At 47.3% G+C, this 23,452-nt stretch overlaps 2 protein-coding genes across 2 annotated transcripts in view; both read right to left on the bottom strand.

Annotated features, from left to right (window-relative positions):
• Positions 1–219: 219 nt before the first annotated feature.
• Positions 220–23,452, bottom strand: part of LOC128690892 (uncharacterized) — a 44,220-nt gene continuing 20,987 nt past the window's right edge. The window contains 6 exon segments of the mRNA XM_053779654.2: positions 220–481; positions 4,068–4,355; positions 4,892–5,018; positions 6,358–6,559; positions 6,674–6,819; positions 22,797–22,968. Coding sequence (XP_053635629.2) covers positions 369–481; positions 4,068–4,355; positions 4,892–5,018; positions 6,358–6,559; positions 6,674–6,819; positions 22,797–22,968 — 1,048 coding nt within the window. The 3' untranslated portion in view covers positions 220–368.
• Positions 19,724–22,787, bottom strand: LOC138853171 (uncharacterized). The gene has a single exon (XM_070088303.1). The coding sequence runs from the start codon at positions 22,175–22,177 to the stop codon at positions 20,543–20,545; it is 1,635 nt and encodes a 544-aa protein (XP_069944404.1). The 5' UTR covers positions 22,178–22,787; the 3' UTR covers positions 19,724–20,542.

Raw genomic sequence — 23,452 nt, 5'->3', positions numbered from 1 at the left:
AAAAGGGGATTTTCAAAATCGAGATCTTTTAATTTTAGTAGAGATAATATGGGTTCTTATTTTGTCTTATAAACTTTTGGAGAGCTACTAAAAATCTTTCAATAAATTTTTGCATTTGTACGATTTCCCCTACAAAAGTTTGATCAAATTTGTATCTCTGTTGCCCTAGTTACTTGCTGCTATTTAATGTTAAATGTGAGGGATGACTTTGAAGAAAACTAAGTTTTAATGTTTTATTTCAGCTTCAGAACCTATTGAGTGTTAATGATTTGCCAGCTAAGCAATGGAAGAGCCTGTGCTTAGGGCATCAGGTAGCCTTAATTAATCTGGCCCTGCCAGTGAGGCTCAGCTACTTGACCTTTTGTTGGTCACAGGGAATATTTGAAGCTAATGTCAATATCTTCTGCATTTTTGGAGATCCAACTGTCCACTTTAGCCTCCAGTTCTGGAGTCAGTTTGGACTTCCAGTCGCCCGTCTCTCCTGTAAACAAAACAGAATTCATTATGTCTTATCTAACAAATATTCAAACCTCGTCTTGGAATTGTGAATTTTAAATTAGAGATAATCACATAATATTGTTTGTGCTATATGCTGATGGCTTACTGTATTCTGCATATTATATAATCTTGGGGAAATGAGCCAAGTTTTGACTGTCTGGATCAGAATAACTTAGAAACAATAAATTAAAGAACACTGTGCATGTGTGTGTGTGTGGTTTTTTTTTACCTGTGTATGTGTGTGCACATGTGTATGTATATATGTGGCTGTGGAAAAACCATCGCCTAAGTTCATGTTATACGTGCGTGTGTTAGGTAAAAGGAGACAAGTGCAACTAATGTGACAGTTCATTGTGGCAACGTTTCGCTCTCCAGGAGCTTTCACACTCCTGGAGAGCCACCTCCGGTTCGTAAGCACCACTAATGTGTTGAACAGCAGTGTGTGTGCATGTGACTGATCAGTTAATTATTTATCCAATCAGATCATTAGTTGAATCCAATCCAAGAACCTGCCTTCCCATCCCCAGATAATCTGAATTACTTTCCTCCGTCTCTGCACAGGGCAGTGTGTGTTCCCTGATGCGTGAGGTTTGAGGTTTGAGGTTCTGACCAGAGCTTTGGTAAGATGGGAGGGGGGAAGAAGGATGGGTAAGGATGGAATGTGGGGAAGGTTGGGTAGGTGGGGTTATAAAAGGGTAGTGGCCTATCCACTTTGGTGTAATTTGAATATGCGTGTGTGCATATTGAGTAATTTATAAAGAGGTTGGTTTTATGAGTAGGGTATACCTCCTGCACATCAATTTCACACTGCTATATTGTTGTTATACCAGTGCGTCATTGAATTGGAAGGATGCATACTGCGTACAATTGCCTGCCTTTTTTTTTCTTTTCCCGCAAGAGGTTGGTCAGGAGGGCGCAGCTGCAGGCGGAGGTTGCCGGGCATTTGATGGAGGTTGGTAGCTCACTTGGAATTGGCCGGCAAGGCAGTGACTAGGTGGTGTCCTGCTGTATTGTAGTAGTAGGTGCAACGAGGTTAGTTGTGAGGTGTTGGTTGATAGAAGTGGGTCACCCGGAGATGGGGAGCGCTAGTCCGTGTTACTGGACATAGAATGGTTCCGATGGTATCCATTCTTCTTCTGCGGGGAGGTTGCTTAAGATTTTAGGTTGAGGGAAGTTCTCCTTGTGGATGAAGCGTCGAACTCTTTGTTGGAGGGTCATTCTTTGGGGAGGGGTGGTGATGGTATAGTCTGTTGTGTTCACTGGTTGGGGGGGGGGGATATTCTCTCTGTTAGGCACGTAGAGTTCCTGCATGTCACATAGTTGTCTCTTAGTAAGTTTGTCTAATCAGACATTGATTGCGGGGATTCTCTGTTGTATGTGTAGGTCCTCTGATCTGATTCTGTCTCTGAGTCTGGTGTTCGTGATGAAGCGGAGGGCTTTGTTTTGGACTCTGGAGTTTTAGCATGTTGGTTTTGGTTGTGAGCGACATGGGTAGACAGGGGTATTCCAGCAGAGGTCTGATCATCTTGTACAGGTGAAGTTTGATGCGGGGAGGAGCTGCTTTGAATCGATAAAGTTGGCCAAGGTGGCTTTCGCTAGGTTTACTTTTTTGGTTATGTGGGTTGTAGAGTTGAGTAATATGTCGATCTCGTATCCTAGGAACTTGTTTGGATTCCTAATAGCAATTCGGGTGCGTCTGATGGAAATGCCCCCTTTGTCTTCTATGGTTGATGGTAAGCACTCGATGGTGCTGATGAAGACTTTGTTGGGGTTGGTTGTGATTCTCCATTTCTTCTCCCACCTGGCTGTTCTATTTAGTTCTTCATTCATTTTCTCGATTGCTCTCCTATGCTTGTTTGCACCAGCTGTAGGGGTGGAGGAGACAACATGGATGACATCGTCTGCGAATTGGGTGATGATGGTGTCGGTATGTTCAGGTTGGGGGAGGTCGTTGACGTATATGTTGAAGAGGACGGGGTTGAGGCAAGAGCCTTGGGGTACTCCTGCTGTTGGTGTGAAAGGGGTTGATTCCGCTCCGTGGAAGGTGGGGATGATTTTTCTTCCTCTTAAGAAGTTGTAGATGAGCCTGAGAAAGGTCCAGTTGTGATCAGGGAGGTCTACGAGTATGTAAATGAGACCGTCGTGCCAAAGGCTGTCGAAGGCCTTGTGCACGTCCCTGGTGGTGATAAGGGCCAGGTTCCATTGTTTCTTCAGGCTGGCCACGGCATCAAAGATGATGTTTATGGCATGCTGAGTGCTGTGGCGGGACCTGAAACCGAACTGTCTTTCAGAGAATAGGTGGTTGAACTCCATGTAGTAGTTGAGTCTGTTGGAGATTATTCTTTCAAAGACTTTGACCATGACTTCGAGATGGGTCTGTAGTTCTCGGGGCTTTCCTATATATAGATACTACAATCGTTGTCTTCCAGATCTCTGGCAACTGTCCCCTATCCATGGACTTCTTGATGATCCTAGTTAGTTCAGACAGTGCTTCTGCATCTTCTCTCAGTATCCATGGTTGTGCGTTCCATTGTCTGACATTTCCAGCTTACTTTAAAGGGTTCTCCACTTCTGCTTTAGTATGCATAGCACCAAGTGTGTCAAGTACCTGCTGGTAAACTGTTTTATCTTGCGTCTGTTTCTACTGAGAAAGCCTCTTTCAACTGCTTGTTCAACACCTTGCAGATTTTTCATTTCTCGTGAGCTCTCCTCCTTCCTACATCAGTTGAATCATTGGACCTTTTATTGTTTTTCTTTAGTGACTGTAAAGGAAATTTGGCTCAGATATGTCATTCTTATATTATAGCCCGGTCTCTCTTGCTTGTACATTTTTGGCTGCTCTGCTCATATATCTGTTCTTGTCATCACTACTTTTTCTCTAATTGTCTGTGCGCTTTTGTACTATGCTTTATTTTGTCTACGCCATTTTCCTCTCCTTCAAGGTTTAGTTAGTTTAATATGTTTATTATGCACCCCATGCCCATCCTGTGGGCGGTAGTCAAAAGATTACAAAGGTACATAATTGGTCCATACCCTTCAAGGGTATGTGAAATTCTCCTCAGCTTCCCAGCGCTTTCCGACTTGATACTCAGAAATCTCATTTGCTGACTTTTATTTCCCCTTTCTATAAATTTCATAGTTACCTTTTCTGAAGCCTAGATTCTAGTCCACTTCCTCTACCAATCTTCCTTTAATATTTATTTGTACATGGTATTCGAAAATCAGTATTGCATGGTCACTCGCTCCCACGGGGCTCTAATATTCCATTTCACAAATGTCAAATTTACTTGCGGCTAGATCTAGTCTTTCTGCCTTGTCCTCGTATCTTGTGTCCCTGACATGCTGACAGTTTTCAATACTTCTATAAACACAACGTTTCCATTTCCCCCACGAGTGTCCCAATTCTCCCAATCCATTATTTGTGGCTGAAATCACCCTTGGTTAACAGGTCTGCTTGAACCTAATAAGATCTTCATGTTGCCTACGCTATGATCAATCATTTCTCTGTTGTGTTAGTACATACATGTTTATGTTTGCGTGTACGATGACGTGTGTATTGGAATATTTACCTTTTCTGAAGAAACCTCCATCAGTGCTGGTTATGTCTGGATAGAAGATTGACGAATCATTAATATCTGCTCCAAGTACATTTCGAACTTTCATTTCGCTGTAACTGGTGTGTTTTACTATGTTATTTAGTTGATCTTCAGTCAGTTTGGTGTCTAGGAAAGTGTTGAGCTTGTTAAGTTCACCCAGAACGTCGGTCTTCAGGTCCTCGTAGAAGATGAAGTGCATGTTGGGGTGGTGCCGCTTCTCCCAGGCCTCCTTCACATGCAGCCAATACGGCGAGTACAGCACTGGTAACAATCAATCAAAGTTAAGACACAAACATTCTATCTTCTTAATGCACTGTACAAAGTTAGCAACTAGAAAATTTCTAAAGAATGCAGAAAATTCAAAATTTTATTTAATCCATCCTATTTTTCGGTATTGAACACTTCTCATGCAATGTGGCCCCTATAATAAAGAGTTCATACGAAGCATTCTTTTTTTTATTCCAATAAATAGACATCTTGAGAATACCTCAGCATTTGCATATCCTATTATTAATGTATATTGACAAGTGCAGTAAGTCAGAATTTACAATGACCCAGACGTTCACCGCCACCATGAAAAACTGTCTTCAGATTGGCTGAACACACAGATCTAACTCATGACGTCTGCGACACTATATACAACTTGCGTCTTATTTTTTATTTCTCATTCATTCAGGATATAAGCAGTTTTGCAACGTTTCGCACTTAAACTTTGTTATGAGGAACGTTGCCACAAATCCACAATAGAATTTGTGTCCGAATCCTCATTGTACTGGCATTATAAACGACAGACTTACAGTCGTCATCTACGAAGTATTGGACAAAATCTTCGAAGGAGCCCATATAGCCGTGCATTTTCAAAATTCGAGAATGGTGACAGTAGGAAACCAGCACGTCCTTAGGGTTCCTGGCAACGTACACCACCTGAGGAACAACGCTTCTGTTATTATGTGACACCTTCCAGTGCTGCGAAAATCTGTAGACGCTTTCACTGTACCACACTACCTATCAAGGACATATTTTTTTTTCACGATTCTTTATCGCATTACGATATCTAGGTATCCTGTAAATCACTAATATATCAAGGGACATTAAAACATTAATTTGCGGTCAGCAATCAGCCCAAGACTGTTCAACTGCCTCCAAGCATACATCAAGGGGATTACCAATAGACCCCTGGCTGTCTTCAAGAAGGCGCTGAACAGGCACCTAAAGTCAGTACCTGACTAGCCAGATTGTGGCTCGTACGTTGGATTACGTGCGGCCAGCAGTAACAGCCTGGATGATCAGGCCCTGATCCACCAGACCGAGCCGCGGGGGCGTTGACCCCCCCGAAACCCTCTCCAGGTATACAAGCATTATAAAATTTACTTAATATTTTCTTGAAAATATGTATAGAACTTAAAAGTTTAATCTCAACAGTGTAAGAAAATATTACATTTTTCAACCCTGTACATAAATGTTAATAATTAGTTTGTAAGTAGAACGAAACCGATACGATGGCAATACATCGACACCATGCCTAACCCTTCTAGGGTAGGGTAGGTGCCCGAGCCCGAGCCTTTAGCTCATAAGACTGTCATTCCCATTTGCCCCCTTGAGGCGGGGATGGCAGACCAGAGAGGCCTAGCTTGTGGCTAGGCCTGGGGACAGTTGGTCCCAAAGATGAGGAGGTACTTGTGCCTCCTCCCATGGGAGACTTCGGTCTCAGACACTCCCTAAAGAGGGAGCCAAAGCCGGGCCACCACTTGGAAAAGGCCCGGGCCGGGAGAATACCGGCTAATCTTTAATAATAATAATAATAAATAATAATAATAAAGATGGGCAATAAGATATCACAGCCCACAAACCATACCCCGGCCGGGATTGAACCCGCGGTCAGAGAGTCGCGAAACTCCAGACCGCGGGTTCAATCCCGGTCGGGGTATGGTTTGTTTGCAATCGTGTCATTACGATTTCGTGAGAGATATCACAGCAGTATGGTAAACTTGATAAGCAGCGAAACTACGTGTTTATCAAGTGTTGTAAACCACTTTTGAGGTTCAGAACACTTAAAACATACTGGTTAGCCGTCCAGTATTTAATCTTCTGTGCACTTTTAGTACTAATCCCTTATTTTACTGTACGTTAAACACTATAATTTCTCTCATACCTTTCTTTTAAATAACCAGATTGTTTTAGGACGCTTGGATTCATATCACCATTTAATTATTCACACTGCTTGGATAAATTACGTAATAGTTTTAACTGATTAATACATTACCTTAGCAGTATCAAGGAGAGAAGGACTTAGGAGAGAGAGTGGAAGGTGAGTCTTGATGATGCGAGGATCAGAGGCTGACTCAGATATCTGTAACATAATCCCGTCCGCTGGGTTCTTTCCAGGACACACAGCTTGGAAACCCAACACCAGGGGATTGTCTTCTGAAGCTGCTAGATCGTGGCCATCAATGAGCATGTCAAATCTGCCGAAAGTCACTAAATCTTTTACGCAACCGTTTAAAATGTGCAGTTATTTATCTTCAGTTATTTGTGAGCCAGTTCAGTTGAAAACTAGATACTTGTTGATAAATGCTTACTCGAGGAAGGGAGAGCGTATTACCACGGGCAAGTCAGCCATGGGATGGTTCAGGTCTGGATTGTTGGTCATCGTCCACACAATCTCCTGCACCCACGTCGTGCCGCACTTGGGCCATGTATTCACCACCACGTCGCTCTGCTTGAACTGACCAAAGAAATGTTTGAGAAAGAGTGTTCACCTACCACTTCCTATATGATATATATATTTATAATACACATATACATACATTCTAAATGGGGAAATGGAACAGAATTCTTCCTCCGTAAGCCATGCGTGTCGTAAAAGGCGACTAAAATGCCGGGAGCAAGGGGCTAGTAACCCCTTCTCCTGTATATATTACTAGAGAGACTTGTTTTTCCTTTTGGATCACCCTGCCTCGGTGGGATACTGCCGGTTTGTTGAAAGAAGATATCCCTACATACACACACATGTATATACAAACATTTTCTCTACTTCCACAGCACGACTAACCTGGAGTTTACCTGGAGAGAGTTCCGAGGGTCAACGCCCCCGCGGCCCGGTCTGTGACCAGGCCTGGTGGATCGGAGCCTGATCAACCAGGCTGTTACTGCTGGCTGCACGCAAACCAACGTACGAGCCACAGCCCGGCTGGTCAGGAACCGACTTTAGGTGCTTGTCCAGTGCCAGCTTGAAGACTGCCAGGGGTCTGTTGGTAATCCCCCTTATGTATGCTGGGAGGCAGTTGAACAGTCTCGGGCCCCTGACACTTATTGTATGGTCTCTTAACCTGCTAGTGACACCCCTGCTTTTCATTGGGGGGATGGTGCATCGTCTGACAAGTCTTTTGCTTTCGTAGTGAGTGATTTTCGTGTGCAAGTTCGGTACTAGTCCCTCTAGGATTTTCCAGGTGTATATAATCATGTATCTCTCCCGCCTGCGTTCCAGGGAATACAGGTTCAGGAACCTCAAGCGCTCCCAGTAATTGAGGTGTTTTATCTCCGTTATGCGCGCCGTGAAGGTTCTCTGTACATTTTCTAGGTCAGCAATTTCACCTGCCTTGAAAGGTACTGTTAGTGTGCAGCAATATTCCAGCCTAGATAAAACAAGTGACCTGAAGAGTGTCATCATGGGCTTGACATCCCTAGTTTTGAAGGTTCTCATTATCCATCCTGTCATTTTTCTAGCAGATGCGATTGATACAATGTTATGGTCCTTGAAGGTGAGATCCTCCGACATGATCACTCCCAGGTCTTTGACGTTGGTGTTTCGCTCTATTTTGTGGCCAGAATTTGTATTGTACTCTGATGAAGATTTAATTTCCTCATGTTTACCATATCTGAGTAATTGAAATTTCTCATCGTTGAATTTCATATTGTTTTCTGCAGCCCACTGAAAGATTTGGTTGATGTCCGCCTGGAGCCTTGCAAACTCGGATACAGAGTCCACAGTACTTTACCACGGACTCTGATACAGATTTTGCAGGTTAGAGTCCTGTTGTGGATGTAGAGAAAATGTTTGTATTATATATATATATATATATATATATATATATATATATATATATATATATATATATATATATATGTATGTATGTATGTATGTATGTGTGTGTGTGTGTGTGTGTGTGTGTGTGTGTGTGTGTGTGAGAGAGAGAGAGAAATGGACCTCAACTCTCAGTGTTTTCTCTCACTATAATTGCCTTTCTAGACTCAAGCTAGCCCCTAGGACCCTAGAATGAAGCATCTCGCTATGGTTTTTTCCGACTTATATTTACGATTTTCGACGAATGGAAATTTGGTTTCGTTTCCCCAAGAGTTTCTCCTCACTAGTATTTCCTCGAATCAAACTCCATCGCCTCCCCCAAACCTCCCTCTCCCTACAACTACCCACACCTCCCTATCTCCCCTACCCTCTCATCCTAACCTCCCCGTTACCTCCTCTCACCTCCCCACAATCTCCATCTCCCATAACATCCCTCACCTCCCCCCAACCTCAACGACCATCTTAACTCCATGCGTATGTGTATAAGTGTGTATGAATGTGTACAACTGTATGAGTGTGTATGAGTGTTTTTAAGTGGTGTATGAGTGTATAAGTGTGTACATGAATGTGGATATGAGGGTATAAGTGTGTGTATAAGTGCGAAAGAGTATAAGTATATGAATGTGTATACATGTGAGCATGTGCTTGTGTGTATAATTGTGTAAGAGCTTATATAAGTGTATATGAATGTGTCTAAATATGTATAAGTGTGTGTAAGAGTGTACTGAGGAGGAATGGTCTTAGCTGGGCTTGGTAAGGGAGGGATGAGTATGGGTGATGGAGGTGGCATATTCTTCGTAATGGATGTTTGAAGGATGTTAGATCTTATTACAAGGAAATGACAATGTGTAAGATGTCGGAGAAAACCTCGAGTGTGGTCGCACACCACGATAGTGATAGATGTGTGTGTATCTTTAATATGTAAATCACGGGAGTGGTCGCCCTATGTAATATATGTTGCACTGGTTTGTCTAAATATTCCTGTGGTTAAAGTGCGTTAACATGACACTAGGGGGGTGATAACGTGCTGATTGATAACATACCCAGGCACATTCTGTTATTCAATTTGGTTGTGATAAGTCACTCATTATACCGCTGTTTTTTCCGTAGCTCGGTTGGCAGCAAGGTGTTGCTTTGGGTTTGCGGGGCAGTCGTACTCAATTTGTAGGAATCACTGTTGGCAATCTTGGGTCATTCTGGGTGCTATGTTGGTTAGTGCACTTTTGCCTGCAACTAAGTCATCATAGGAGCATTGGTAAGCTCTGGTTGTTGGAGTAAAGTATGGAGCATGGAAGTCTGTGGTTGTTGGAGTAAAGTATGGAGCATGGAAGTCTGTGGTTGTTGGAGTAAAGTATGGAGCATGGAAGTCTCTGGTTGTTGGAGTAAAGTATGGAGCATGGAAGTCTCTGGTTGTTGGAGTAAAGTATGGAGCATGGAAGTCTCTGGTTGTTGGAGTAAAGTGTGGAGCATGGAAGTCTCTGGTTGTTGGAGTAAAGTATGGAGCATGGAAGTCTCTGGTTGTTGGAGTAAAGTATGGAGCATGGAAGTCTCTGGTTGTTGGAGTAAAGTATGGAGCATGGAAGTCTCTGGTTGTTGGAGTAAAGTATGGAGCATGGAAGTCTCTGGTTGTTGGAGTAAAGTATGGAGCATGGAAGTCTCTGGTTGTTGTAAAGTATGGAGCATGGAAGTCTCTGGTTGTTGGAGTAAAGTATGGAGCATGGAAGTCTCTGGTTGTTGGAGTAAAGTATGGAGCATGGAAGTCTCTGGTTGTTGTAGTAAAGTATGGAGCATGGAAGTCTCTGGTTGTTGGAGTAAAGTGTGGGGCATGGAAGTTTCTGGTTGTTGGAGTAAAGTATGGAGCATGGAAGTCTCTGCCGCTGCCCGCTGTGCCCGCCAGTTATTAGACTTTTTCATAAAGTTGTCTCAGATCGTCAACTTCTAAGTCCCTTTTTATGTAACAATTTAAGGCCCATTTGTGTGAGCACTCAGCTCACACAATGAGTGTCCGTGGTTCGATCCCCGGAACAGTTGGAAACATTGGACATATTTTCTTACACCTGATGTAAATGAGCGTTAGCTGACTGGTGTGGGTCGCATCCTAGGAGACGAGATTAACCTAATTTGACAGATATGATCTGCATAACCAAAGACTTTTTATATAGAATGTCACTGGTACCGGCTAGTTGTATCGTGTACTTGCAGAAGATTGTTGTTATAGAGTGAGTGAGGGAGTTGAAGAGGGAGTAGGGTCAAGATAATGGCGGAAGGGGGGGGGGGGAATTAGGTTATCATAGACGATAAGAGAATCAAAGACCTCCGAAGAATGGACGTTGGGTTCGACTGATGCCTTATTTAATAAACTTATAGACAATAATTAAATCGAATAAACATAACATGAATAGGGGTTAAAATTTAAGGTCTTAAATTATTCATCATAACAAAATGTTGAAGATTCAAAGAGGAAGGCGTAAGGAGAGGAGGAGTATGAGGTGATCAGTCCCTCAGCCTGGAGTCTGTGTGTTCAGTCCATCATCACAACAAAATGTTGAATATTAAAAGTTGTGTCTTGTGATATAATGTATTCATTAAGATTTTATGAAGTATCTCTTCACTAAGTAAAATGTTTTACCATTCACGGTGATGGTATTATGTAAATATATATTGGGAATGTTCTTTTAATAGAGCTTGTGTATTCATGAGTTAGAAAATGTATTTAGTTTAATGAATTTATATATAAACTGCATACAGGAGAGTTTTAAGAGAGGGTGTGTGTGTGGGGGGGGTGACTGAGGGTGGGGGTGACTGAGGGTGGGGGTGGGGGTGACTGAGGGTGGGAGTGACTGAGGGTGGGGGTGACTGAGGGTGAGAGTGACTGAGGGTGGGGGTGACTGAGGGTGGAGTGACTGAGGGTGGGGGTGACTGAGGGTGAGAGTGACTGAGGGTGGGGGTGACTGAGGGTGGGGGTGACTGAGGGTGGGGGTGACTGAGGGTGGGGGTGACTGAGGGTGGGAGTGACTGAGGGTAGGCGCGACTGAGGGTGGGGGTGACTGAGGGTGGGGGTGACTGAGGGTGGGAGTGACTGAGGGTGGGAGTGACTGAGGGTGGGGGTCTGAGGGTGGGAGTGACTGAGGGTGGGGGTGACTGAGGGTGGGGGTGACTGAGGGTGGGGGTGACTGAGGGTGGGAGTGACTGAGGGTGGGAGTGACTGAGGGTGGGGGTCTGAGGGTGGGGGTGACTTAGGGGGGGAGTGACTGAGGGTGGGAGTGACTGAGGATGGGAGTGACTGAGGGTGGGAGTGACGGAGGGTGGGGGTGACTGAGGGTAGGGAGGGTGACTGAGGGTGGGGGTGACTGAGGGTGGCAGTGACTGAGGGTGAGGGTGACTGAGGGTGGGAGTGACTGAGGGTGGGAGTGACTGAGGGTGGGGGTGACTGTGGGTGGGGGTGACTGAGGGTGGCAGTGACTGAGGGTGCGGGTGACTGAGGGTGGGAGTGACTGAAGGTGGGGGTGACTGAGGGTGGGAGTGACTGAGGGTAGGGGTGACTGAGGGTGGCAGTGACTGAGGGTGGCAGTGACTGAGGGTAGGGGTGACTGAGGGTGGGAGTGACGGAGGGTGGCAGGGACTGAGGGTGGGTGTGACTGAGGGTGGGAGTGACTGAATGTGGGTGTGACTGAGGGTAGGGGTGACTGAGGGTGGGAGTGACTGAGGGTGGGAGTGACTGAGGATGGGAGTGACTGAGGGTGAGGGTGACTGAGGGTGGGAGTGACTGAGGGTGGGAGTGACTGAGGGTGGGGGTGACTGAGGGTGGGGGTGACTGAGGGTGGGGGTGACTGAGGGTGGGGGTGACTGAGGGTGGGAGTGACTGAGGGTGGGGGTGACTGAGGGTGGGGGACTGAGGGTAGGGGTGACTGAGGGTGGGAGTGACTGAGGGTGGCAGTGACTGAGGGTAGGGGTGACTGAGGGTGGGAGTGACTGAGGGTGGGAGTGACTGAGGGTGGGAGTGACTGAGGGTGGGAGTGACTGAGGGTGGGAGTGACTGAGGGTAGGGGTGACTGAGGGTGGGAGTGACTGAGGGTGGGAGTGACTGAGGGTGGGAGTGACTGAGGGTGGGGGTGACTGAGGGTGGGAGTGACTGAGGGTGGGACTGAGGGTGGGGGTGACTGAGGGTGGGAGTGACTGAGGGTGGGGGTGACTGAGGGTGGGGGTGACTGAGGGTGGGGGTGACGGAGGGTGGGGGTGACTGAGGGTGGGGGTGACTGAGGGTGGGGGTGACTGAGGGTGGGGGTGACTGAGGGTGGGAGTGACTGAGGGTGGGCGTGACTGAGGGTGGGAGTGACTGAGGGTGGGGGTGACTGAGGGTGGGGTGACTGAGGGTAGGGGTGACTGAGGGTGGGAGTGACTGAGGGTGGGAGTGACTGAGGGTGGGAGTGACTGAGGGTGGGAGTGACTGAGGGTGGGGTGACTGAGGGTGGGAGTGACTGAGGTTGGGAGTGACTGAGGGTGGGAGTGACTGAGGGTGGGAGTGACTGAGGGTGGGAGTGACTGAGGGTGAGGGTGACTGAGGGTGGGAGTGACTGAGGGTGGGAGTGACTGAGGGTGGGGGTGACTGAGGGTGGGGGTGACTGAGGGTGGGGGTGACTGAGGGTGGGAGTGACTGAGGGTGGGAGTGACTGAGGGTGGGGGTGACTGAGGGTGGGAGTGACTGAGGGTAGGGGTGACTGAGGGTGGCAGTGACTGAGGGTGAGGGTGACTGAGGGTGGGAGTGACTGAGGGTGGGAGTGACTGAGGGTGGGAGTGACTGAGGGTGGGAGTGACTGAGGGTGGGGGTGACTGAGGGTGGGAGTGACTGAGGGTGAGGGTGACTGAGGGTGGGAGTGACTGAGGGTGAGGGTGACTGAGGGTGGGAGTGACTGAGGGTGGGAGTGACTGAGGGTGGGGGTGACGGAGGGTGGGGGTGACTGAGGGTGGGGGTGACTGAGGGTGGGGGTGACTGAGGGTGGGAGTGACTGAGGGTGGGGGTGACTGAGGGTGGGGGTGACTGAGGGTGGGGGTGACTGAGGGTGGGGGTGACTGAGGGTGGGAGTGACTGAGGGTGGGGGTGACTGAGGGTGGGGTGACTGAGGGTGGGAGTGACTGAGGGTGGGGGTGACTGAGGGTGGGGGTGACTGAGGGTGGGGGTGACTGAGGGTGGGGGCGACTGAGGGTGGGGGCGACTGAGGGTGGGGGCGACTGAGGGTGGGGGTGACTGAGGGTGGGAGTGACTGAGGGTGGGAGTGACTGAGGGTGAGGGTGACTGAGGGTGGGAGTGACTGAGGGTGAGGGTGACTGAGGGTGGGAGTGACTGAGGGTGGGAGTGACTGAGGGTGGGGGTGACGGAGGGTGGGGGTGACTGAGGGTGGGGGTGACTGAGGGTGGGGGTGACTGAGGGTGGGAGTGACTGAGGGTGGGGGTGACTGAGGGTGGGGGTGACTGAGGGTGGGGGTGACTGAGGGTGGGGGTGACTGAGGGTGGGAGTGACTGAGGGTGGGGTGACTGAGGGTGGGGTGACTGAGGGTGGGAGTGACTGAGGGTGGGGGTGACTGAGGGTGGGGGTGACTGAGGGTAGGGGTGAGTGAGGGTGGGGGCGACTGAGGGTGGGGGCGACTGAGGGTGGGGGCGACTGAGGGTGGGGGTGACTGAGGGTGGGAGTGACTGAGGGTGGGAGTGACTGAGGGTGGGGGTGACTGAGGGTGGGGGTGACTGAGGGTGGGGGTGACTGAGGGTGGGAGTGACTGAGGGTGGGAGTGACTGAGGGTGGGAGTGACCGAGGGTGTGGGTGACCGACGGTGGGGGTGACTGAGGGTAGGGGTGACTGAGGGTGAGGGCGACTGAGGGTGGGGGCGACTGAGGGTGGGGGTGACTGAGGGTGGGGGGTGACTGAATGTTGGTGGAGGGAGGGGGAGGCGAGTCTTGGTGGACTCTTGAGCCTAGGAAAATGGAGTTAGGATAGTCCTGGAGGTTGAGGGGTGAGGTGAAGGAGGGTATGGGAGAGGGAGGTTGAGGGGAGATTACGATGAGAGGGAAGGGGAGAAGGGGAGAAAGTTGGGTGGTGGTAGGAAGAGGGATGTTTGGGAGAGGCGAGAGTATGTTAAATATCTTTATTATGCTTCCCATACTCATCCTGTGGACGGTAGTCAAAAGATTACAGAGGTACATAATGGGTCCAGGGACTGGACCCCAAAGTTATAATAGCTGAACTAGTTACAAACGTAATGGACTCCAGGTAGATCTGGTCACAATCATGGCAAGTTACAAAGGTAATGAATCAGCCTCACTCCTATACATGGTTACAGTCATGAACAAATTACAAAGTAATGAGCCACTGATACGTCCACACCTGGTCACAATTGTATATTTTTATTTTTTATTATCACACTGGCCGATTCCCACCAAGGCAGGGTGGCCCGAAAAAGAAAAACTTTCACCATCATTCACTCCATCACTGTCTTGCCAGAAGGGAGCTTTACACTACAGTTTTTAAACTGCAACATTAACACCCCTCCTTCAGAGTGCAGGCACTGTACTTCCCATCTCCAGGACTCAAGTCCGGCCTGCCGGTTTCCCTGAACCCCTTCATAAATGTTACTTTGCTCACACTCCAACAGCACGTCAAGTATTAAAAACCATTTGTCTCCATTCACTCCTATCAAACACGCTCACGCATGCCTGCTGGAAGTCCAAGCCCCTCGCACACAAAACCTCCTTTACCCCCTCCCTCCAACCTTTCCTAGGCCGACCCCTACCCCGCCTTCCTTCCACTACAGACTGATACACTCTTGAAGTCATTCTGTTTCGCTCCATTCTCTCCACATGTCCGAACCACCTCAACAACCCTTCCTCAGCCCTCTGGACAACAGTTTTGGTAATCCCGCACCTCCTCCTAATTTCCAAACTACGAATTCTCTGCATTATATTCACACCACACATTGCTCTCAGACATGACATCTCCACTGCCTCCAGCCTTCTCCTCGCTGCAACATTCATCACCCATGCTTCACACCCATATAAGAGCGTTGGTAAAACTATACTCTCATACATTCCCCTCTTTGCCTCCAAGGACAAAGTTCTTTGTCTCCACAGACTCCTAAGTGCACCACTCACCCTTTTCCCCTCATCAATTCTATGATTCACCTCATCTTTCATAGACCCATCCGCTGACACGTCCACTCCCAAATATCTGAATACATTCACCTCCTCCATACTCTCTCCCTCCAATCTGATATCCAATCTTTCATCACCTAATCTTTTTGTTATCCTCATAACCTTACTATTTCCTGTATTCACTTTCAATTTTCTTCTTTTGCACACCCTACCAAATTCATCCACCAATCTCTGCAACTTCTCTTCAGAATCTCCCAAGAGCACAGTGTCATCAGCAAAGAGCAACTGTGACAACTCCCACTTTGTGTGATTCTTTATCTTTTAACTCCACGCCTCTTGCCAAGACCCTCGCATTTACTTCTCTTACAACCCCATCTATAAATATATTAAACAACCACGGTGACATCACACATCCTTGTCTAAGGCCTACTTTTACTGGGAAATAATTTCCCTCTTTCCTACATACTCTAACTTGAGCCTCACTATCCTCGTAAAAACTTCACTGCTTTCAGTAACCTACCTCCTACACCATACACCTGCAACATCTGCCACATTGCCCCCCTATCCACCCTGTCATACGCCTTTTCCAAATCCATAAATGCCACAAAGACCTCTTTAGCCTTATCTAAATTGTAATGAGTTATAAATACAAATATTAAGTTGGCCATACACCCACACGAGCGCGCGCGCACACACACACAGGAGGGCGCACGTACAGACACATGCACACGAGCGTACAAATATATGCATACACACAAGCACGCACGAACGCACGCACGCACGCGCACGCACGCACGCGCACGCACACGCACACAGTTCTACGATAAGGTAACAGAAGTAAGACAGGAGAGAGAGGGATGGGTAGATTGCATCTTTTTAGATTGCAAGAAGGCTTTTGACACAGTACCACACAAGAGACTGGTGCAAAAATTAGAGGAGCAGGCAGGAATAACGGGGAAAGTACTGCAATGGATCAGGGAATACCTGACAGGAAGGAAACTACGTGTGTTGGTACGTGCTGAAGTGTCGGAGTGGGCGAATGTGTCGAGTGGGGTTCCACAAGGTTCAGTCCTAGGCCCGGTGCTGTTTCTTGTATACGTGAATGACATGGTGGAAGGAATAGATTCAGAAGTGTCACTGTTCGCTGATGACGTGAAACTGATGAGGAGAATACAAGTGGGAGAGGATCAGTTAAGATTACAAGGGGATCTGGACAAACTACAAGTATGGTCCGACAAATGGCTCCTGGAGTTTAACCCCAGTAAGTGTAAGGTCATGAAGATTGGGGAAGGACACAGAAGACCGCAGACGGAGTACAGGTTAGGAAACCAACAGCTGCAAACGCCAGTTAAAGAAAAGGATCTTGGGGTAAGCATTATAACGAACATGTCCCCTGAGGCACACATCAATCAAATAACTGCTGCAGCATATGGGAGATTGGCAAACCTGAGATTGGCGTTTAGACATCTGAGTAAGGAGTCATTCACGACATTGTATACAGCGTACGTAAGGCCTGTACTGGAATATGCAGCGCCAGTATGGAACCCTCACTTAGTCAAACACGTTACGAAATTGGAGAAAGTGCAAAAATTTGCAACACGATTAGTCCCGGAACTGAGGGGTATGTCTTATGAGGAGAGGTTAAGGGAACTCAACCTGATGACACTAGAGGATAGGAGGGATAGAGGGGACACGATAACGTATACAATACTAAGAGGCATTGACAAGGTGGACAAGGATCGAATGTTTCAGAGATGGGATACAGAAACAAGGGGACACAATTGGAAACTGAAAACCCAGATGAGTCAGAGGGATGTTAGGAAGTATTTCTTTAGTCTTAGAGTTGTCAGGAACTGGAATAATCTGGAGAGTGAAGTAGTGGAAGCAAGTTCCATAAATAGCTTTAAGAAGAGGTATGACAAATATCATGGAGCAGGGAGAGAGTGAATTAGTATCGACCAGTGAAGAGGCGGGGCTAGGAGCTATGACTCGACCCCTGCAACCACATATAGGTGAGTACACACACACACACACACACACACACACACACACACACACAAGTTATATCATGTACTTGTAGAAATAAAGAATATTGTTATAATAATCGTGGAGTCATCGCCCCTGCGACTCTGTCTCTGACTACACCACCTTCCATGGGATCTGGTTGGCCAGGCTGTGAGAGATGCTCTCACACTACTTGTAAACGTTCGCTCTGGAAGATATATTCAGAATTGCCTTTTGATATGAAGGTTGTTGAGAGGCCTCGAAGATTTTGTTGGCTTCCGCAGTAACACTGGTGACGGCAGCAACACTCGTAGGCAGCAGGAACACTGGTGACAGCAGCAACACTCGTAGGCAGCAGCAACACTGGTGACAGCAGCAACACTCGTAGGCAGCAGCAACACTGGTGACAGCAGCAACACTCGTAGGCAGCAGCAACACTGGTGACAGCAGCAACACTTGTAGGCATCAGCAACACTGGTGACAGCAGCAACACTCGTAGGCAGCAGCAACACTGGTGACAGCAGCAACACTCGTAGGCAGCAGCAACACTGGTGACAGCAGCAACACTTGTAGGCATCAGCAACACTGGTGACAGCAGCAACACTCGTAGGCAGCAGCAACACTGGTGACAGCAGCAACACTCGTAGGCAGCAGCAACACTGGTGACAGCAGCAACACTTGTAGGCATCAGCAACACTGGTGACAGCAGCAACACTCGTAGGCAGCAGCAACACTGGTGACAGCAGCAACACTCGTAGGCAGCAGCAACACTGGTGACAGCAGCAACACTCGTAGGCAGCAGCAACACTGGTGACAGTAGCAACACTCGTAGGCAGCAGCAACACTGGTGACAGCAGCAACACTCGTAGGCAGCAGCAACACTGGTGACAGCAGCAACACTGGTGACAGCAGCAACACTCGTAGGCAGTAGTAACACTGGTAACAGCAGCAACACTCGTAGGCAGCAGCAACACTGGTGACAGCAGCAACACTCGTAGGCAGCAGCAACACTGGTGACAGCAGCAACACTCGTAGGCAGCAGCAACACTGGTGACAGCAGCAACACTCGTAGGCAGCAGCAACACTGGTGACAGCAGCAACACTCGTAGGCAGCAGCAACACTGGTGACAGCAGCAAAACTGGTGACAGCAGCAACACTCGTAGGCAGCAGCAACACTCGTGACAGCAGCAACACTCGTAGGCAGCAGTAACACTGGTGACAGCAGCAACACTGGTGACAGCAGCAACACTCGTAGGCAGTAGTAACACTGGTAACAGCAGCAACACTCGTAGGCAGCAACACTGGTGACAGCAGCAACACTCGTAGGCAGCAACACTGGTGACAGCAGCAACACTCGTAGGTAGCAGCAACACTGGTGACAGCAGCAACACTCGTAGGCAGCAGCAACACTGGTGACAGCAGCAACACTCGTAGGCAGCAGCAACACTGGTGACAGCAGCAACACTCGTAGGCAGCAGCAACACTGGTGACAGCAGCAACACTCGTAGGCAGCAGTAACACTGGTGACAGCAGCAACACTCGTAGGCAGCAGTAACACTGGTGACAGCAGCAACACTCATAGGCAGCAGTAACACTGGTGACAGCAGTAACACTGGTGACAGCAGCAACACTCGTAGGCAGCAGCAACACTGGTGACAGCAGCAACACTCGTAGGCAGCAGCAACACTGGTGACAGCAGCAACACTCGTAGGCAGCAGCAACACTGGTGACAGCAGCAACACTCGTAGGCAGCAGTAACACTGGTGACAGCAGCAACACTCGTAGGCAGCAGTAACACTGGTGACAGCAGCAACACTCATAGGCAGCAGTAACACTGGTGACAGCAGCAACACTCGTAGGCAGCAGCAACACTGGTGACAGCAGCAACACTCGTAGGCAGCAGCAACACTGGTGGCAGCAGCAACACTGGTGACAGCAGCAACACTCGTAGGCAGCAGCAACACTGGTGACAGCAGCAACACTTGTAGGCAGCAGCAACACGGGTGACAGCAGCAACACTCGTAGGCAGCAGCAACACTGGTGACAGCAGCAACACTCGTAGGCAGCAGCAACACTGGTGACAGCAGCAACACTTGTAGGCAGCAGCAACACGGGTGACAGCAGCAACACTCGTAGGCAGCAGCAACACTGGTGACAGCAGCAACACTCGTAGGCAGCAGCAACACTGGTGACAGCAGCAACACTCGTAGGCAGCAGCAACACTGGTGACAGCAGCAACACTCGTAGGCAGCAGCAACACTGGTGACAGCAGCAACACTCGTAGGCAGCAGCAACACTGGTGACAGCAGCAACACTCGTAGGCAGCAGCAACACTGGTGACAGCAGCAACACTCGTAGGCAGCAGCAACACTCGTAGGCAGCAGCAACACTGGTAACAGGAGCAACACTCGTAGGCAGCAGCAACACTGGTGACAGCAGCAACACTGGTGACAGCAGCAACACTCGTAGGCAGCAGCAACACTGGTGACAGCAGCAACACTCGTACGCAGCAGCAACACTGGTGACAGCAGCAACACTCGTACGCAGCAGCAACACTGGTGACAGGAGCAACACTCGTAGGCAGCAGTAACACTGGTGACAGCAGTAACACTGGTGACAGGAGCAACACTCGTAGGCAGCAGTAACACTGGTGACAGCAGTAACACTGGTGACAGGAGCAACACTCGTAGGTAGCAGTAACACTGGTGACAGCAGCAACACTGGTTAACCTTCACACATGTCTCTTGCTCGCATGACTGTGAACAATTGGAGTGTGTAATTTGCTGTTGTTATGAGAGAGCTGAGAAGCGTCCATCTTGGCTGTACTACACCACCATCATTCTCTCTCTCTCTCTCTCTCTCCCCCTCACACACACACACACACACACACACACACACACGTACTCATATACAACAGGCCTAGTGTCTAATCGACATGTGCCTAAGACAAAAATTGTAACTAACAACAGGCCTAGTGTCTAATCGACATGTGCCTAGGACAAAATGATAACTAACACACACACACACACACACACACAACGTGGTAATGCTTTATTTACAACTAGCAAAGTCAGGGTATTTCTCCAGAATAGTCTGTAATATACCACTGTGGATAAAATACTTCGCCATTTCTTGAACATTTCTGAGTGAGTTGTCTCTAAATTCATTACTTTGATCGCACTCCAGTACATAATGACGCAAGGTGTGACAATAGTCCATCTAGCAAAGTTTACATTTCGTTTGGTTTACATTTGGTGGTGGTGATTTAACCTGCCATAGATACTTGTAACCCAACCGGAGCCGGGCGGTAGTGACATCCAAGAGTCTGCTTATCTTGTTGAATACACCATAGACATGTGGCTCCTCCTGCATGATGGAATGATGATAGATGGACTGACTTGTGTCAATTTCCCTAAGTCTTAAGTCAATAAAGTTCAACTGAAGTTCTTTTCGTATTATTGTTCTCAAACTGCTAACTGACAACCCAAGATTGTAATCTACTTCCTCTTTGAAAGCATACAGCTTAGCCAATTTATCAGTTCTATCATGCATCTGAAGACCAATGTGAGATGGAATCCACAGCATGTGCACTTTGACTCCACTGTCCACAATCTTACCATACCTATGTCTGGCTTCTGACACAAGTATGCCACAATTTATACTTAATGAGTTGAGAGCATTTATGGATGACAGATAATCAGTTACAATTAAAGTGTCAACCTTAGATACATGGACGCATTTGAGTGCAAGGAGTATGGCAAACAGTTCTGTTTGAAGGGTAGAGGCCCAGTTATTGATGCGTGCTCCAATTTCTTTATGAGAGCCATCACTCTGTATGACAACATCAGCACTACCAGCTGCACCAGTGGACTGGTGAACAGAACCATCAACGTAAATAATTTGTGAAAGAGTGTTCTGTGTGACTAAGTTATCAATACAGCTTAAGGCATCATGTTTGGCTTCAAGACGAAGCTTTGGTTGTGATTTAAGAAGAGTTTTGGGGGGAAATGGAGGAATGGTAGCTTGGAATGGGGTAATATCCCATGGAGCAGGGAAGTATGTCTGTTGCCTAACTCGACATGGATCATGTAGCTGGTTCATGCAGAGGTCGGTTCCAGTTTTTTCGATCCATCTGGATCGAAAAATGCTTGGAATATTAGGTTTTTTCCGCATATTAAAAATTTTGGCAGTACGAGGGCATCCTAGGATGATCCTCATTGCTTCGTTTTGCAGTTTTTCCAGCCCTCCAAGCTTCCAGTCAGACACGAGTGCAAGTAGTGGCGCCGCATAATCAACCAATGATCTAATATAAGCAAGATACATTATTTTCACAATTTTAACATTAGCTCCATACCTGGGATGAAAACCAGCCACAACTCTAAGTGCCCTCAGCCTTTCTTTGTATTGGCGATAAAGTCTCGTTACAACAGGTCCAAGTAGTGGAACCTCAAAGCCTAGATACCTGTATCTGCTTACATATTCTAAAAGAGACCCATCATGCAACTGGATCTGACGAACTGTGCCTCTCTGTCGAGGAGGACGCCTGTTGAGTATCTTTGTTTTATCAGTAGAGATTATCAACCCCAGGTCCTGACACGAGGCTAGTACATGATTAAGAATGTTTTGGGTGTTGGAGAATCCGGTGGTGTGAATCATTATATCATCAGCAAAACTAATCATATAATGATGAGGCTGGCTAGGCATAGCATTAAGTAAGGCATTAATTAGAATATTGAAAAGGGTGGGACTAAGCACACCTCCCTGTGGGGTTCCTAATTCAAAATCTTTAGTTACACTTCTGTGTCCCTGGAACAACACAGACGACTTTCTGTTGGAGAAGCCATCCTCCAACATTCATTCTGGCAAGTTCACTAATGATTACATGTCGGTTGGCTACATCAAAAGCGGATTTAAGGTCAAGGAAGGTAATGTATGAGCTGCCAGTGTGCAGAGTGAGAAAGGTGGTAATGCAATGATGCACACTCCTTCCATGCAGGAAGCCATGCAACCGGGGAGACAAGAATTGCTTAATTCTGTGCATAAGACGATTAAGAATCATCCTTTCGAATGTTTTACACAAGCAGCTATTAAGGGATATTGGGCAAAATGAGTTTTGTTGATTGGGCTTCGGAATGGGAATAATGAGGCTATTGGTCCATGATTTAGGGAGCTCCCAGTGACATAACTCTTGTTATATAATTCAAGTAAAGGATTACCTGGTACTCGACACAGCAATCTGAGTATGTTGTAAGTAATACCGTCCTCACCAGACGACGTGGAGTTGCCCTTAGTTAGTGCTGCATCAAGTTCATAATTAGTGAAAGGAATGTTGCAGTCATCTGCCTTGCTGAGCATAAAGCAAACAAGTCTCTCCGTTGCATCATATTTGTCCATTAGTTTCGCCTGTGTGGTACTGGGAAGATTGTCAGATTTGATACTGTAATTATTTTACCTTAAAATAGATTTTATTTACCTTGAAGTTGTAATATTTATCAGCAAATTTTGTGTATGCTGCCGTGAATAACCACCTGCCGGGGGTAACCCTGACGAGGCCTTTCGGGTAGCCGACCCAGTCCTTCTTCATCTTATCCGTCTCTTTCTCCACGACGCACTTGTGGCCGCTGGCAGTTAATGACATGATGCACCTAAAGACAGATGACAAAATGCTGGTAGTTTTTATATGCCTAAACAGGTGACATGCAGACCCATCGAATTGTCGATAGGCTTAAAGATCATTAACCAGCCTAACTGCTCATAAAGGCTGTACATAACTTCAGTTTTATAATGAACAATAATTAAGGAAAATTTAAAATAATTATTGATATGTCTTCCCCTTATGATTTACAGTACTCTAGGCCTTTCGTGTTGCAATCAACACATCAGGATCCTCCAAATGTTGCAGAAAAAGGAGGAATTCCAAACAAATTCGTTCAGAGGAAGCCGGTTTGCTTGAATGAACAATTCCACAACCCCAACAATGACAACCACAATTACTACAACCACCACAGTCACATCTAACAACGTCGTCATTCTCAACTACCACCTAGTATTACTAATCACCATTCTCACCACCACTACTACTATCACCACCACCACACCACCTTCGCAACCATCACCACATATCCTCAG

This window comes from Cherax quadricarinatus, chromosome 24, assembly GCF_038502225.1.
Source record: "Cherax quadricarinatus isolate ZL_2023a chromosome 24, ASM3850222v1, whole genome shotgun sequence".
In the NCBI taxonomy this organism is placed as follows: Eukaryota; Metazoa; Arthropoda; class Malacostraca; order Decapoda; family Parastacidae; genus Cherax; species Cherax quadricarinatus.
Note: the sequence above shows the minus strand (reverse complement) of the source record. Positions and strands in the feature narration are given on the sequence as shown.